Source organism: Cavia porcellus, unplaced genomic scaffold (assembly GCF_034190915.1).
Source record: "Cavia porcellus strain 051 isolate PalLab524CR breed Dunkin Hartley unplaced genomic scaffold, mCavPor4.1 scaffold_1, whole genome shotgun sequence".
Taxonomy (NCBI): Eukaryota; Metazoa; Chordata; class Mammalia; order Rodentia; family Caviidae; genus Cavia; species Cavia porcellus.
This window is the reverse complement of record NW_026947484.1, coordinates 161,501,364-161,514,602: the sequence shown is the minus strand read 5'-3', so window position 1 is coordinate 161,514,602 and position 13,239 is coordinate 161,501,364. Positions and strand designations below refer to the sequence as shown.

Below are 13,239 nucleotides of genomic sequence, written 5' to 3'. Positions count from 1 at the left end.
CGTTCCTAACCTACTTCAGAGATTTTCGTGAAGCTCAAAAGAATGACAGATGCAGCACAGGCCTGGACCCAAGCCTCTCTCTGTGAGTCAGTGCCATTCGTGGACTGGGGAGAAAGAACAAGGCCACACCAGCAAGCAAGAATAGTCTAGGAAACAGCCACCACTGGACTGGGAACAGCCAGACCCAGGCCGCTTCTGGTACTCGGGCTGGCAAACAAGAAGTACCATCCTGCCTGCCCCACGTGACCGGCTTATCTGGGAAACACAAGCTGTGGTGTTGGCTGTGGAGGTGAAATGCAATAGGGTGCCTGTGGTGCTTTGGTGTTTCACTGAGCTTGCGGTCTAGGGCCAGTGGTCTGATCATGGGTTCAGAGGATAGTGGTACACAGTGTGACATCTAGGGGAGTTTCCTGCTGAGGGTTGCAGCCACCATGACTCCCTATGGGCTTGGTTTGACATCCTATATTGTTTCCATTGGGTTGTGTTTTATTCTCTTTTGTTTTGTTTGATTAAGTTAAATCTGAGGGCAGGAGCAGCTATTTCAAAGATAGCAAGACATATTATGGTAGCAATTTTGGATTTACTATTGGCTTATTCTGAAGTCCTTTATTGCATTCATTGTTTTGTTTTTATTGTTTCTATTCTATTCTGTCCTGTTTGAGTTTTACTATGTCCAAAGTTACATGCAGCTATTTTGAAGACATCAAAAGGCATTATGGTAACTTTTGTTGATTTTATAATATTTTTAGGCTTGTAGCTCTTACATGGGTTTGCTTTGATTGGTTTTATTCTGCTTTATCCTCTTTAAAATAAATTAAAAAATAAATAAAAGAATGATCTATGCTTAACAGGTTAGATTTCAGCAGTACTTCCCATGTTCCAAAGCAAGTTACCAATATTTTTCAATCACTATTATCACTCCTGAGATTTCCAAGCTCCACTGACATTTTGAGCTTGGGAAACGACCAATGGAAAGGCTGCCCCAGTGGGACTTTTGGAATTGCACACTGTGTTTAAGTGGCAATATAATTACTACAAAGCGTGGGTGATGGGCGGTAAAAGGGTCTACATTAACGCTGGATAAGGATCCAAGCAAATCAATTCTTGCTTGTTAGTGTAGCGCTGTGGGGCTTGGCTCACAAAGTTTATTCTCTTCAAGAAATGAAACATGTTCTCCTCAATCTGGCTGTGGGGTTTTAATTTATCTAGCAACTGCTACCACCTGGCTGCCCTGAAAGCGTTGTACAAAGGTTGACCAGCTGCCTGGAGCATAAGCCCTCTGTGATTTCTGTGTGTGTGCAAGAACCTCTGGGGACCTTCTCTCTGGATGTCTGGGGGTCACTCACCTGACTAACGATGAAGAAGATGACAGTCATCGCAGCACAGGCCAAAGTGATCAGCATGAGGAATTTGAACCTGAAGATCAGCCCCTGTGCAGGCAGAGAGAAAAGCATTCAGTCTTTCACCAGGCCTTTTGTTCATATAGAAATCCAAGGAAAGCTCCTTGGAAAGAACTCTGAATGCAAATCCTATGAACGATAGTGAAACAATCCTGCATTTCTCCTGCCTAGGTGAGGGGGCTGACACTTCTGCTTCCCAGGTTCCTTCATCTCCCCAGGGAGTGCTGGAGGAGTCCGGGCAATCTTGCTCCTAACATGGAGGCTGCTAATCCCCCTAAGCTAGCCAGGCTTCTCAGCAAGGACCCTGAGTTTCAAAACCCAAGCTCTCTGTAGTAGTAACAGTTCTGCTCCGGTGAACAAACGGAATTGTTGGGGCTAGGGATTTAGCTCAGCGGCATAAGCACCTGCCTTGCAAGCAGGCGGTAGGTGGTAAGTTCTATCCCCGGTACCCATAAAAAAGATTAAAAAACAAACAAACAAACAAACAAAAAAAAAGGAATTGTGCACATGTGTCAACGGGAAGTGGTTTGGTTGGATTTGCACGTGTCACTCCAGGTCTGGGTACAAGCAAACCTCAGAAAGTCCCTGTGGTATACCAGAGCGGGACTGGAGGTTTGTGAATCGGGCTTTTCTGTGCATTGGGAAAGCACCGGGGTTCTGCCGATTCTCCTGTCAGGAAGCATCAGGCCGGGCTGGTGTCTTTAAGGACGGCAGCCACTTAGGCACCGAGGAAGGGAGCCTTGGAGAAATCAGGAATGTGTGGGTGTGGAGTCTTCTCCCCAGAGGAATCTAACAACGTGCAGAGGGCTGGACACTGGCTGATCACCTCCTGGCTATTTTAGGAGGATATGGGCTATCAGATCTGGGAAGCAGCTTGAGGCTCATTCTGGGCAAGCGAAATCTGCTGAAAGCCTCACCCCCAGGCCAAACCCCAAATCCTGCTGCCCGGCTGGAGCCAGCCAGGGCCCTGGAGCCACTCACCTCGTAGTGCAGCCGTCGCACCCTGCTCATGGCGGGCAAGCTGGACTGCTTCCCGCTGATGTTCCGGAAGACCTGGAACACCATGAAGCACAGGAAGAGGAAGTAGAGGCACAGGCAGATGCCGGCCACGATGATGAAGGCCATCTGTCAGCATGCAGTCAAGGAAGAGGCGGGTGTACCGTGGACCCGAGCGGGGGACCCAGGCACTTGTGCTCCTCCCAGAGCCACTGGCCATGCTTGTGTGGTCTCCAAGTATTCAGGGAGTTTTGAGGGGAAAAACATGACAAGCTTCCATGCCAAGGTCAGTGGGAGGTCTTTGGACACGATCATTCTGCAGAGGTGACCAAACTGTTTCCCAGGCCAGGAAACCATGAGCTGGTGTGGAACCTTCAAGGACAAGACCCAGATGTGTGGAAGGGAAAGGTCAGTGGGAGCTACGGGCAGCGGCCACCAAGGACCTGGCTGGAGGCTGAAGACCTTCAGGTCAAACCTGGAGGAAGCCCTGGACATCATCTGTTCTCACTGCTGACAGCCTTCTCAGATGCAATGGGGATCAGAAGGACCTGTGGCAATGATAGGAGCTGGGGACCGGACCACCCAGGAGGCTCTGCGCACACTGTGGGGTCCAGCAAGATGACCACCACGGCTTGGACAGCCTTTCCTGGAGTGGGATCGGATTGGCTTAACACCTGCTCCTCTCAGCTGCAACAACCTCACCCCAAATTGCTTGTATTTTAAAAAACCATTTTAACAAGTGTGAGCGCAGCCAATACATGAGGCATGGTCAAAAATATGATAGGTGTTTACATTTTAAAATGTGCTAAGTTAAAGACCCATGGCCATGAGTCCCTCTTTGCTGCCAACACCCTCCTCTCATGGCTCCTGCCGGAATCTGGAGAGCTCTCTCCTGGGGGTCTTTAGCTGTGCTGTCCTGGCTGTCTCAATGTCCTGATTAGATTCAAAACATTTTCCTTTCCTGGTCACTGTGACCTTGGGGAGGAGCCGGAAATCACACCACACCAGATCTGGTGACCGAGGAGGATGAGGAGCCAGTGTCCTGTCTCTATGAGGCTGCCTCTCTGCTGGCCGGTGGTGGCAGCAGTCACTACATTTTTGATCACACCTTACAAAGCCCCTTGGAAATGAGCACTCCAGAGCTGCTGCGGAAAGTGACAAGGGCTGTGTGATGAGTTTGATGCAGGAAGGGAGGGTCCTGGGAGGCATTCATGTGTCTACTGCACATGAATAAAATACGTATTTATTTACTTTTGATACCAGGAACCAAACTCAGGGCCTCGTGCTTGCCAGGCAGGCACTTATGCCACTGAGCTACATCCCCAGCCCTAAAATAAACTTTTATTTAAACATGTGTCACACTTTTTGATCACACCCCACATTCACTAACCAGTATGAAATTTCTCCTTTCTAGGACCAACGGGACTCTGGAATGAAGCAAAGGCGGTTATTTCCTGCAGACCTTGGAGTTTTCCTTTCTCCCTCGACTTCCTTCCCCATCCAAATGAAAGAGTGGAACCACATGACCTTACCAAGGCTCCCTCGCTGAGCAGCTAGCGTTTCTGGAGGGGGCAGCGGGGCAATGTTGGAGGAAGGCAGACATCTGCTGTCTGCTCAGTTAGTTTGTCACAACATTCTTGTGACACTTGGAAACCAGCATAAGCCTCAGTAGCGGGAGATAAAACAGTCAAATCCAGCATCCTGAAAGGGGTAAGGCAGGACTGTCACCACAGCTTCATAAAGAAGCCTGGGATGTCTCCTGGAACATCATCATCGCCCCCCTGATGTCTTGGGGATGGGCAGAGTGTCTGGGTGTGTCTGTATGCACACCCAGGTCACTGCCAGGAATCTTGTGCACATGTGACTTCAGAGACACACTCTCGCCACATCCACCCAGAGGTGTACCCTGGGGGCCGAGGGAAAAGCTGGTCACGCTTCAGCCTGCAGTAACTGATCATTCGGACAGGTTGAGGGGAAAACCAGCCACTGTGCTCCTCTGCTGTCAGCCAGGCTTGAAAGCAAGCAGTGATTCTGGCCACCAGTTGCCTTAATTCTACCGTTATCACGGGTCTCAGGAGCAAACCCTGGCTGTGCACATATGGAAAACATCAGCTGAGTTCTGGAACATGATCTTGAGAACCTGGCAGCTATGGGAACAAATAAAACCCCGAGCGCATCATGGAAGGATACAGCCAGCTCCGTGCCAACGTCCGTGGTCCAGATACTGTAGAAAGGGTTGGTGAGCTGCACGCCTCTACAGAGACAAAAGGGAAAAGAACCAAGAGGGAAAGCCGGGGTGTAACTGCTGCTAAGGCGAAGCAGCTGGACTTTGTTTGCTTTCCATCTCTAGCTGGGGGAGGAGGAGCTGTGCCCTGACCAGCAGCATCACAGAGAACAAATCCACAGTGAAACAAGCTGGAGAGAGCTTGATGGCCCAGAAGTTTTGCAACTCTAAGGGGCTATGCATGGACCTGGGGCTGCAACAGGACCTGGGTTGATCCCCAGTGCTGGGAAAAAACAAATAAAGGCCCACAGCTTGGACTGAAGCCCAGTCTGGACCTGAAGACATGACCACACCCAGTGACTTCCTAAAGGCTCCCAACCACCTTCTCAAACTGACCCTTGGAAGAGATTGGGGGAGGTCATGCACCTTTTGTGCTGAGGCCTGGGGCACCTGCTCACCTCTCACACATGTCAAATACGAAGAGGCAGAAGGAGCCAACAGCGATTGGGCCAACCTGCTTCCAGTAGCCGGCGATGTGGTTCCGCTCGTGCTGATCCTGCAGGGAAGAGGAGGTCAGGCGGGGGAGCAGGCAGGGACAGAGGTTCTCCTGGTGAGCCAGCCTTGTCCCATGGTATGTGCTGTCCACCACGGGCCATTCGAGCTGGACTGGGGTGTCTGAGAACAAGGATGGCAGAGGTCCCCTTCTCCTAGATCCTACTCCTCTGGGGACAGGAAGAAACCATCACGAAGCCCGTCCTTGAGGACTCTGATGACAGTAAGAGGACAGGGCACATGGGGACATGAGGTAAAGCTCATTTAGGGCTGGTGGCTGGCTCAGTGGTAGAGCACTTGCTTTGCATGCACAAGGCCTTGGGTTCGAGCCCCAGCATCTCCTCAGGAAAAATGGAAGATCATCAGCTGGAAATGACTGGGGTACAGTTGGCCTTGTCCTCCACAATCTCAACAGGCAGCTCCACTCCTCTCCCAGCCCCCAGCCCAGAACTCAGTCCTCCCGGGCCCCTCTGTGGGATCCTCAGCATGCAGTCAGGTAGTGGACAAAGCCTCCTTCTCTGCCCCTCCAAAGCCTCGAGTGGTCAGAAGACTTCCTCAGAGGCTGAATCTCAGGTAACTGATTCATAGTCTTGCCCTGTGAGTCAGCACAATTTGCGGACTACAGTGGGAGAGAACAAGGCCACTCCAGCACGGAGGTCCAGTCTGGGAACCAGCACCACGTGTGGGCTACTGCTGGACTGGGAACAGCCAGACCCCAGCCCCTTCCAGCTCACTGGTTGGCAAACAAGCAGTACCAATCCCCCTCTCCCCGACTGTAAGTGACCAGCTTATCCGGAGAAACACAGGCTGAGCTGTGCTGATAGCTCTGGAGGTGAGATGCAGTTGGACGCCTGTGGTGCTGTGGTGTTTCACTAACATCGCAGGTCTAGGGCCAGTGCTCTGATCACGGGTTCAGAGGGTAACAGTACGCAGTGTGGCAAGATTCATACTGCCATGCTGGGACTAAGGTAGGGGCGTGGGGTCAGTCCACTGACTGGACCGGCACTGCCCTAACGTGGGACAGAAGGAGGCTTGTCTGGACTCCTTTATTGCTTCTACTGTCTCCCACTGACTGCCATGAATGGGTGCCCCTCTGCCTCGGAGGGGCCTCGAGGCCACCCTGCCTCGGAGCCAGCCGGTTGAGGCCCGCACCTCTGCAAATTGAGTTGCCTTTTCTCCCTTAATTTGGGTGCCTTTGTCTCAGCAGTGGAAAAGTAATGAGACAGAATTCTCTGCACCACCCCGCAGGAAGGAGCAGGTTGCAGCGGATGACCTTCATGGTCAGGCTACTGTGGAACTGAGAAATAGCCCACTGCAGCACGAAGCTCATGGCCTGGACATGAGCACGAAGCTCAGGTCACATCTAAGCCACCATGTACAGATGGCTCCAGTCTTGTTTTATTCATGGCACCTCAGTCTCTCTTAAATTAGGGTCTGATGTCCATGTGACAAGGTCTGGGGTCACTGGGTCATGGAGACAGATGGCCGGCTGCAGGGGCTGTGCCCGTATGCACGGTGGCCACCCTGTTCTCAGGGGCACAGCTGAGCCACAGGATGGGAACTAGGACCATGCACGAGAATGAGGATCCTATCTTCTGGGTCACTCACGGTCTCGTTGGGTTCTCACCCAACTCAAGCTGTGAGGCGGTGACGCAGTGACCCGAGGCCCTGCCCGGCCGCTCACCATCATGTGCTCCCCGCAGAAGATGACCCAGAAGGACAGCAGCACGGCGTAGAAGACACCCTGCCGGATGTCCCCAAAGAGCAGCATCCAGGTCCAGTCGAAGCCGATGGAGAACCACTCCACAGGAACGTTGATGAAGGTCATGGAGATGCCCAGCGCGAAGATGACCCTGTGGGGAGGAGGCACCTCAGAGCCGGCTGAGCCGTCTGCAGGCTCGGAGGAGGCTGCCCCTTCCTGGGACCCGGCCAGCAGACTGGCTTTGCAGCAGACACAGTGAGCGCCCACCCGAAGTGCAGACAGCCGGCCACCCTCACCCCAAACACCCGCTTAACTTTGGCTTCCTCCACCCTTCACCTCCTTAGACAGACCCCAAGGGGGCCTCTATCCCCGACTGTTGTGGACAGGGTGTCCATTGTCCATGAAGAGCTCAGGTTCCCACTGTGAGAGAGACACCAGCTACGAATTAGGTAACCACCCCTGTCTTGCTAATAACCCCAAATGCGCAGGAAATACCAACTCTCTGGGCTGTTGCTTGAGGCTTTATTTTGCTTTTTGCTGTCTGCTTGTCCACTGCCACTTCTCTGTGACAGTTGTGTTCCTGCATCTCAATTTATTCTGATTTCTTTTCACACCCCTGAGATATGGCCCACGGGTTTAGGAAGCACAGACACTATACCAGGAGTGGTGCTAGGAGACAGACAGACCCCGAAAGGACAGCTTGGGCCTCTCGGAGACATGCTGAGTTGGGGAGAGTGACAGGCACACTAAATGACCAAAGTGACAAGCAGCATCGCCACGCTGTGGTGACCAGAAGGCTGCCACCAAGACTGGGCTCCTGGGTAGGGACAGGCGCTGAGCCTCAGTAGCCCAGGTGAGGAGCAGGAGGGAGCAGTGGGGCTGGGCTGGAGCCACAGGGGCCCAGAGGAGCTTGCAGTACTGGTGATCTGTGAATAGCACATCAGGAGACCAGGGGACAACACAGAAATAAAGAGGCTGAGCTCCTCAGTGCCTCACATACTCTTCAGGGAATTGGAACTTATCTTGAGAGACTGTGAATCCAATTAAGAAGCTCAAGAGTGGAGTTACATGATTGAATCATTCATTCAACAAACGTCCATTAAACTCCTTTGTCCAATCTATTCTAGACATGGAAGATAGTCATGAATGAGAGAAGTAAAGACCCAAACAAAGCTGGGTCAGAGGAGGAAGAGGGATGGGGGATGAGATTTTATATAAGGTGGATTTGAAAATGCCTCTAGGATGAGAAACATCAGATAGCCGGAAAGGACCAGCAAGTGCAAAGGCCCTGGAGCAGCCCGCAGCAGGTATCAAAGGAGCCAGATAAGATCATAAGATCAGAAGAGAAGAACAGATAAGATCAGAGGTGGCCGAGGGCCAGATCATTAAGGGGTCTGCAGACAAGGGCAAAGGAGATGAAAAGCATGCATGATGTGATCTGATTAACACTCAGCAGGAAGCACTGAGGCTCCTGAATTAGTCTAGGAGGAAACAGCAGAAGCCAGGGGAGGAGGTCCCAGGCTGCTGTCGTGGACGTGGACGGGCTCAGGTGGTCCCCACAGAAATGGTGAGATTATCCAGTGGGTGAGAGAAGTGGAGAGAGGGAGAGGGTAGACAGGGTGATCCCCACCTTTTAAGCCTCAACAACTGAAAAGATGGAGTTGCCCTTCACTAAAATGGGGAGCACTGGGAGGAAAGCGGGTTTGGAAGGAGAGAAAATCAAGCACCGTTCTGTGTACAGGTTACATTTAGAACGCAAGTGGAGATGTCAAGTAACAGTGGGGATATTTGGGTCTATCGCTGGGAGAAACCGAGGTTGAAGATGTAAATTTAGAGTCATCGGAGGGCTGGGGATACAGCTCAGAGGCACAAGCACAAGGTCACGGCAAGCCTAAGGTCATGAGTTCAGACCCTGGCACCAAAAAACCAAGCTAAAACAAAAGAGTCACCGGAGGGCAGAAGTTTGGAAGCCCTGGGAACCCCTGCTGAAAGGCAGGGGCACAGCATGGCTGGTAAGAAGGGGCCCCAGCCTGAGCCCTGGCTCCCAAGTCGAAGGGGTTGGGAGGACGAGAGGGAAGTGTAGCAGAGCGGGGTGCAGACCCCGGGGGCTGCTAAGTCCACCGCTGCTAACCGTCCGTCCAGCAAAGTGAGGGTCGGAAGTGACCCTTGAGTGGTTTTAGAGGAGCTGCAGGGAGGAGTCCAGGCTGAGAGGGGCTCAGGAGAGGAGTGGAGGAGATGAGCACAAGGCTCGGAGGGTGCCTGTAGAGACGAGGCAGCAGCGGCTCTGGAAGGAGGTGGGGAAAGCGACTCTCACTCAGGGTCAGCCTTACTTCTCCAGGAGCACCGGGGGCCGGGACATCATGGAGATCCTGCGCCAGTACCACACCATGGCCACGAAGATGCTGGGCGTCAGGAAGGTCTTCATGGCGAACCACACCTTGGTGAAGCCTCCATTCTGGTGGATTCCCTGGACAGACACAAGCAGGATTTTGAGGGTGGATACATCTTTGTATTATTATTATTATTGTTTTTGCTGTTGAATGCACTCAGGTTACAGGTGAGTGGAGAGTCCGTGTGCCAAGCTCTGGAGATCAAAAGTGTTGCTAAGCGTGGCAGGAACAGCCTTCACCTGCCCCCTAAGTGCTCCTCCAGAGCTGCAGAAACACGTACGCTAAACAGCAGAAGCATGGATCTGTCCACGAGAAGGGAAGGATTAAGAAAATGATCAAAGACTTCTGTAGGGTTTTCGCCCTAACATAGAGTGAGATAAGGTTGGCAAAATGCCTGAGGGTGAATCTAGGCAGCAGCATCCATACCACGGCAGGAAATGAAGAAAACTCAAGGAACACAGGTCACTCGGTGTGACCGCCTCTTTAGTAATGAAGTTTCCATGCAGAAGCCTTGGAGGGAATGGATCCAAAGTTCAGTAGAGGTCACTTCACTAGACACTGGGATGTGGGTGTGACAGGTACCCGCTGGGACCCGCCCAGGGGCTTCACCTAAGTTTCCCTTGTGCGATGGCTCTGAGGCTTTAAAACATGTTCTCTTCACTCCATGTTTCCCCCAATTAAACTAATAAAACAGGGAGAACCTGAGCCACCCCAGGCTCCTTGAACACCTGGGCCCTTGGGCAGGACACCTGCACAGTGCTTCACCTGTATCTCGGTGCCATTGCCAGCCTGTCATCGCGACCCTATCACCATCACAGCGGTTCCCGGCATCTGCAGCCCGCTGGAAATATCTGCACTGGTTTCCACCTCTGTCATCTCTTGCTTTGATTAATTTTCACTCTGATCTCGCCTGGCAGGGCCGTGGCATTCACTCCGCATCTCAGAGGCAGCTGGGCGAGGGGGTGCACAGATGTCCAGTGTGGGGGGTCCCTCAGCACACCTGTCCCTGAGCTGCATCCCTGGCCGGCATCCTGCCATCCCCCAGGCTTCGGAGTCAGCACCATCCACTCACCACCAGCCGGATGTCCTTGATCTCTCCGATCCCCACATTGATCTTCTTCTTCTCATTCACGGGCAGCCGGATGTTCAGCAGGTAATACTTGTGGGCCACGGAGCCGATCTCCATGAAGGGCAGGACGTCACATTCGTAGTAGCGGCCCTCGTGCTCTGGGGTCTGGAAGAACAGCACAGGGTCTCAGGCAGTGGCTGGGTCCCAGGATCTCCCATCGTGCACCCAAGGACCTTAAGGCTTAGCAGATGCTCTGGAGGGCCGGATCGATTGCTGGGGGTCCTGCTGCCATGGTGTCCGCCCAGCTCTGCCCACCTCAACAAAATAAAGATTGGCCACATTTGAGGCAGAACAGTTTTACAAAAACAGAGATCTCTTGTATATCTCAGTGCAATTCTCTGCTCTCTGGTCCCTGACACAGCCTCACCCCAGACTGCTCTGGGCCAGGGGCGACGGTTCCTTGTCCACAGGAGACCACTAAGGCTGCATGGTCAGTCAGCTCCTTACATACTCCGGGAACGTGCCCACTGGAGCCACTACACTCTGAGGAGGGCCAATGATTATTATTATTATTTGCCCATTATTGTGGTTATGATTATTATTTGGGCAGTCAGACCTGGGCATCTGTATTGAGCTATATCTCCAGCCCATTTTTATTTTTGAGGCAGAGCCTTTTAAAAAGAAGATACTTTCAACTTCTTTAGCTTCACCGTGAAAATAATTAGCCACTACCTGCAGGGCCTGGTGTGCACAGCTGTCATCCCAGTACTCTGGAAGGCTGAGGCAGGAGGAGGTAAGGTTCAAATCCAGCCTGGGCAACTTAGTGATTTTTGTGAAAAAAACTCGGGCCAGTCACCCGGCCAGCTCCAGCCAGCTGCCCCCGCCCACTCCCCCACCCCCGGCCAGCTCCTCGGAGGGAGCCGCACTTCAGGAGACACCAGCTCTAATTTGTCACATTGCACCAGCTGAGCAGAGCCGGGAGGGAAGATCTGAAACAAAATTCCGCTGCTTTCCCAAACCCTGAGTACAAGTGGGATTATTCTTCCTGTATCAGACTCTCTGTCTCTCTTTTTCTCCCTCTCTGTTTCCTCTCTCTGCCTCTGGCACTGTGGATTAAACCCAAGGCCTCCATGCTGAGTTAACCCCCAGCCCGTTTTTATTTGACACAGGTCTCTCTTAGTTGGCTAGGCAGAGCTCCAACTTGTGATTTTCCTGCCTCAGCCTCCCCCAGGCCTCCTTGCTCTCTTGCACTTACAAATCAGGACTAGTGTCAGGCTGTGCAGGGCACTAAAAACACTCTAGGGGCTCTGATTCAGCCTCCCGGCACTAAAAGCCCGCCTGTCCTCTGCGGCTAACAGCACAAGGTCAGTCTGCGACCGCTCCAGTCAGGACCCCATTTGTGCATAGAACCCCAGGCTTCAAGGGGGAAGGGAACAGACTCCATGGGGTCCAATACTACTCGATGGGTGTCTCTCCCAAGGTCCCCAAAGCAGCAGCAGAACTTGGCAGTGACCTGGGCCTTCCAAATCCAGCTGTGCCACACTGCTGCCTCTGCCTCATGGTGGGGGACAGAGGCTGTGACCCCAGGACTGTCTTGCCCCTTGCTGGACACCTGGATCAGTCATATCTCTGCCAGGTAGAGCCCAAGGTTGATAAGAGGGTCATTGGGTCATTACTCCTTGTGGTGTGTGTCCATGTCGAGGGTCACATTACCATCGGGGACAAGGAATTAGAGACCCCAGCTTCCACGCTGGCTGCCGTCTGATGCTGGACACAAAGCAGCAGTGAGAGGTTTTTCCTGTGGCCTCTGCCAGTATTTAGGGCATTTAAGAAATCAGACATCTCCTCTCTCTCTTTCTCTGTTTGCTCCCCCACCCCCTCCATCCTCCCAGGCTCCGGCATGAGACCGGCTAATTAGGACAAACTGCAGCAGGTGGCAACTTGACTTGCTTTCTTTCTTTTTCTTTTTTTTTAACTTCACAATCCACCAGGGACTAAAAAAAGCTTGAAAGCAATTTCTCATTTAATCTTCAGACTGAAGACTAAATTTCACTGCAATCAAAAAGCACAGATTTGATGATTCATTTCCTTCCCGCCTTTCAAGGTTTAATATGTCTCTCCAAAGGGATCAACACATCCTAAAGATAATTAAGAGACTGTCACCAGGCGGGGGCAGGCATTCCCACCCCTCTGTCCTGCCCTGCCCTCCCTGTGTGCTGGGAAGGTGGAAAACACCACAGCATCCTTGTAAAGGTTCACCTTCTCAGGGTAGAGCCTGAGGTTATTAAGAGGGTGCCACCCTCCCTCTGGGGCTCTGAGCAGGGTTGAGAACAGCGCTCAGACCCTGGCCCTGGCACCTGAGAGTTCAGTCCAGGTTGTGCTGCAGTTCCTCCTTGGCTGGCGCTGAAATGAAAGTGTGACCGAGTTAAGGGGCTGTGGGTTCTAGAGGCGATGGGGCCTTGGGGCCCTGCCTCCTGCAGCCCATCCGCTGTTGCAGGAGTGGGTTAGTTACAAGAGGCAGGGTCGCTGCTGTTGGGACCCTGTCTGGTCCCTTCTGGGCAGTTTGGTGCTGTACCAAGGACCCTGCCAGGTGTCACTGCTGTGACTGTGACCTCTGGGGCTGCAGAGCTGTGAGCCAGGGGAACCTGTGCTGTCCACCACGTGCCCAGCCTGTGGGATGCTGCAGAGCAGTGGACGGAAGGAGCGTTGGGACCATGGCCGTGAGGTGCGGCCCGGGCAGCCCGGGAATCTATGTTCCCTATGCGCTTGCAGGGGTCGCTGCAAGGCTGCAGACCCTTCTTGGGGTGCGCTAGTCTAGCAGGCTGGGTGGGGGAGGGAGGCTTGCTGGGCTCCAGGTACTGCATGAGGTCCTTAGGAGAGAGTGGTCTGCCCACGAGACTAGGTGT

At 52.8% G+C, this 13,239-nt stretch overlaps 1 protein-coding gene across 2 annotated transcripts in view; it reads right to left on the bottom strand.

The window, feature by feature from the left end:
* Positions 1–13,239, bottom strand: part of Wls (Wnt ligand secretion mediator) — an 85,340-nt gene that overhangs the window by 13,969 nt on the left and 58,132 nt on the right. For both annotated transcript variants that reach the window (XM_003478822.5, XM_063258585.1), the window contains exons 4-10: positions 10,337–10,498; positions 9,205–9,341; positions 6,857–7,025; positions 5,079–5,176; positions 4,587–4,650; positions 2,382–2,525; positions 1,347–1,430 (exon numbers count right to left, since the gene is read on the bottom strand). In XM_003478822.5, the coding sequence (XP_003478870.1) occupies positions 1,347–1,430; positions 2,382–2,525; positions 4,587–4,650; positions 5,079–5,176; positions 6,857–7,025; positions 9,205–9,341; positions 10,337–10,498 (858 nt within the window). The remainder of the gene's footprint in view (positions 1–1,346; positions 1,431–2,381; positions 2,526–4,586; positions 4,651–5,078; positions 5,177–6,856; positions 7,026–9,204; positions 9,342–10,336; positions 10,499–13,239) is intronic.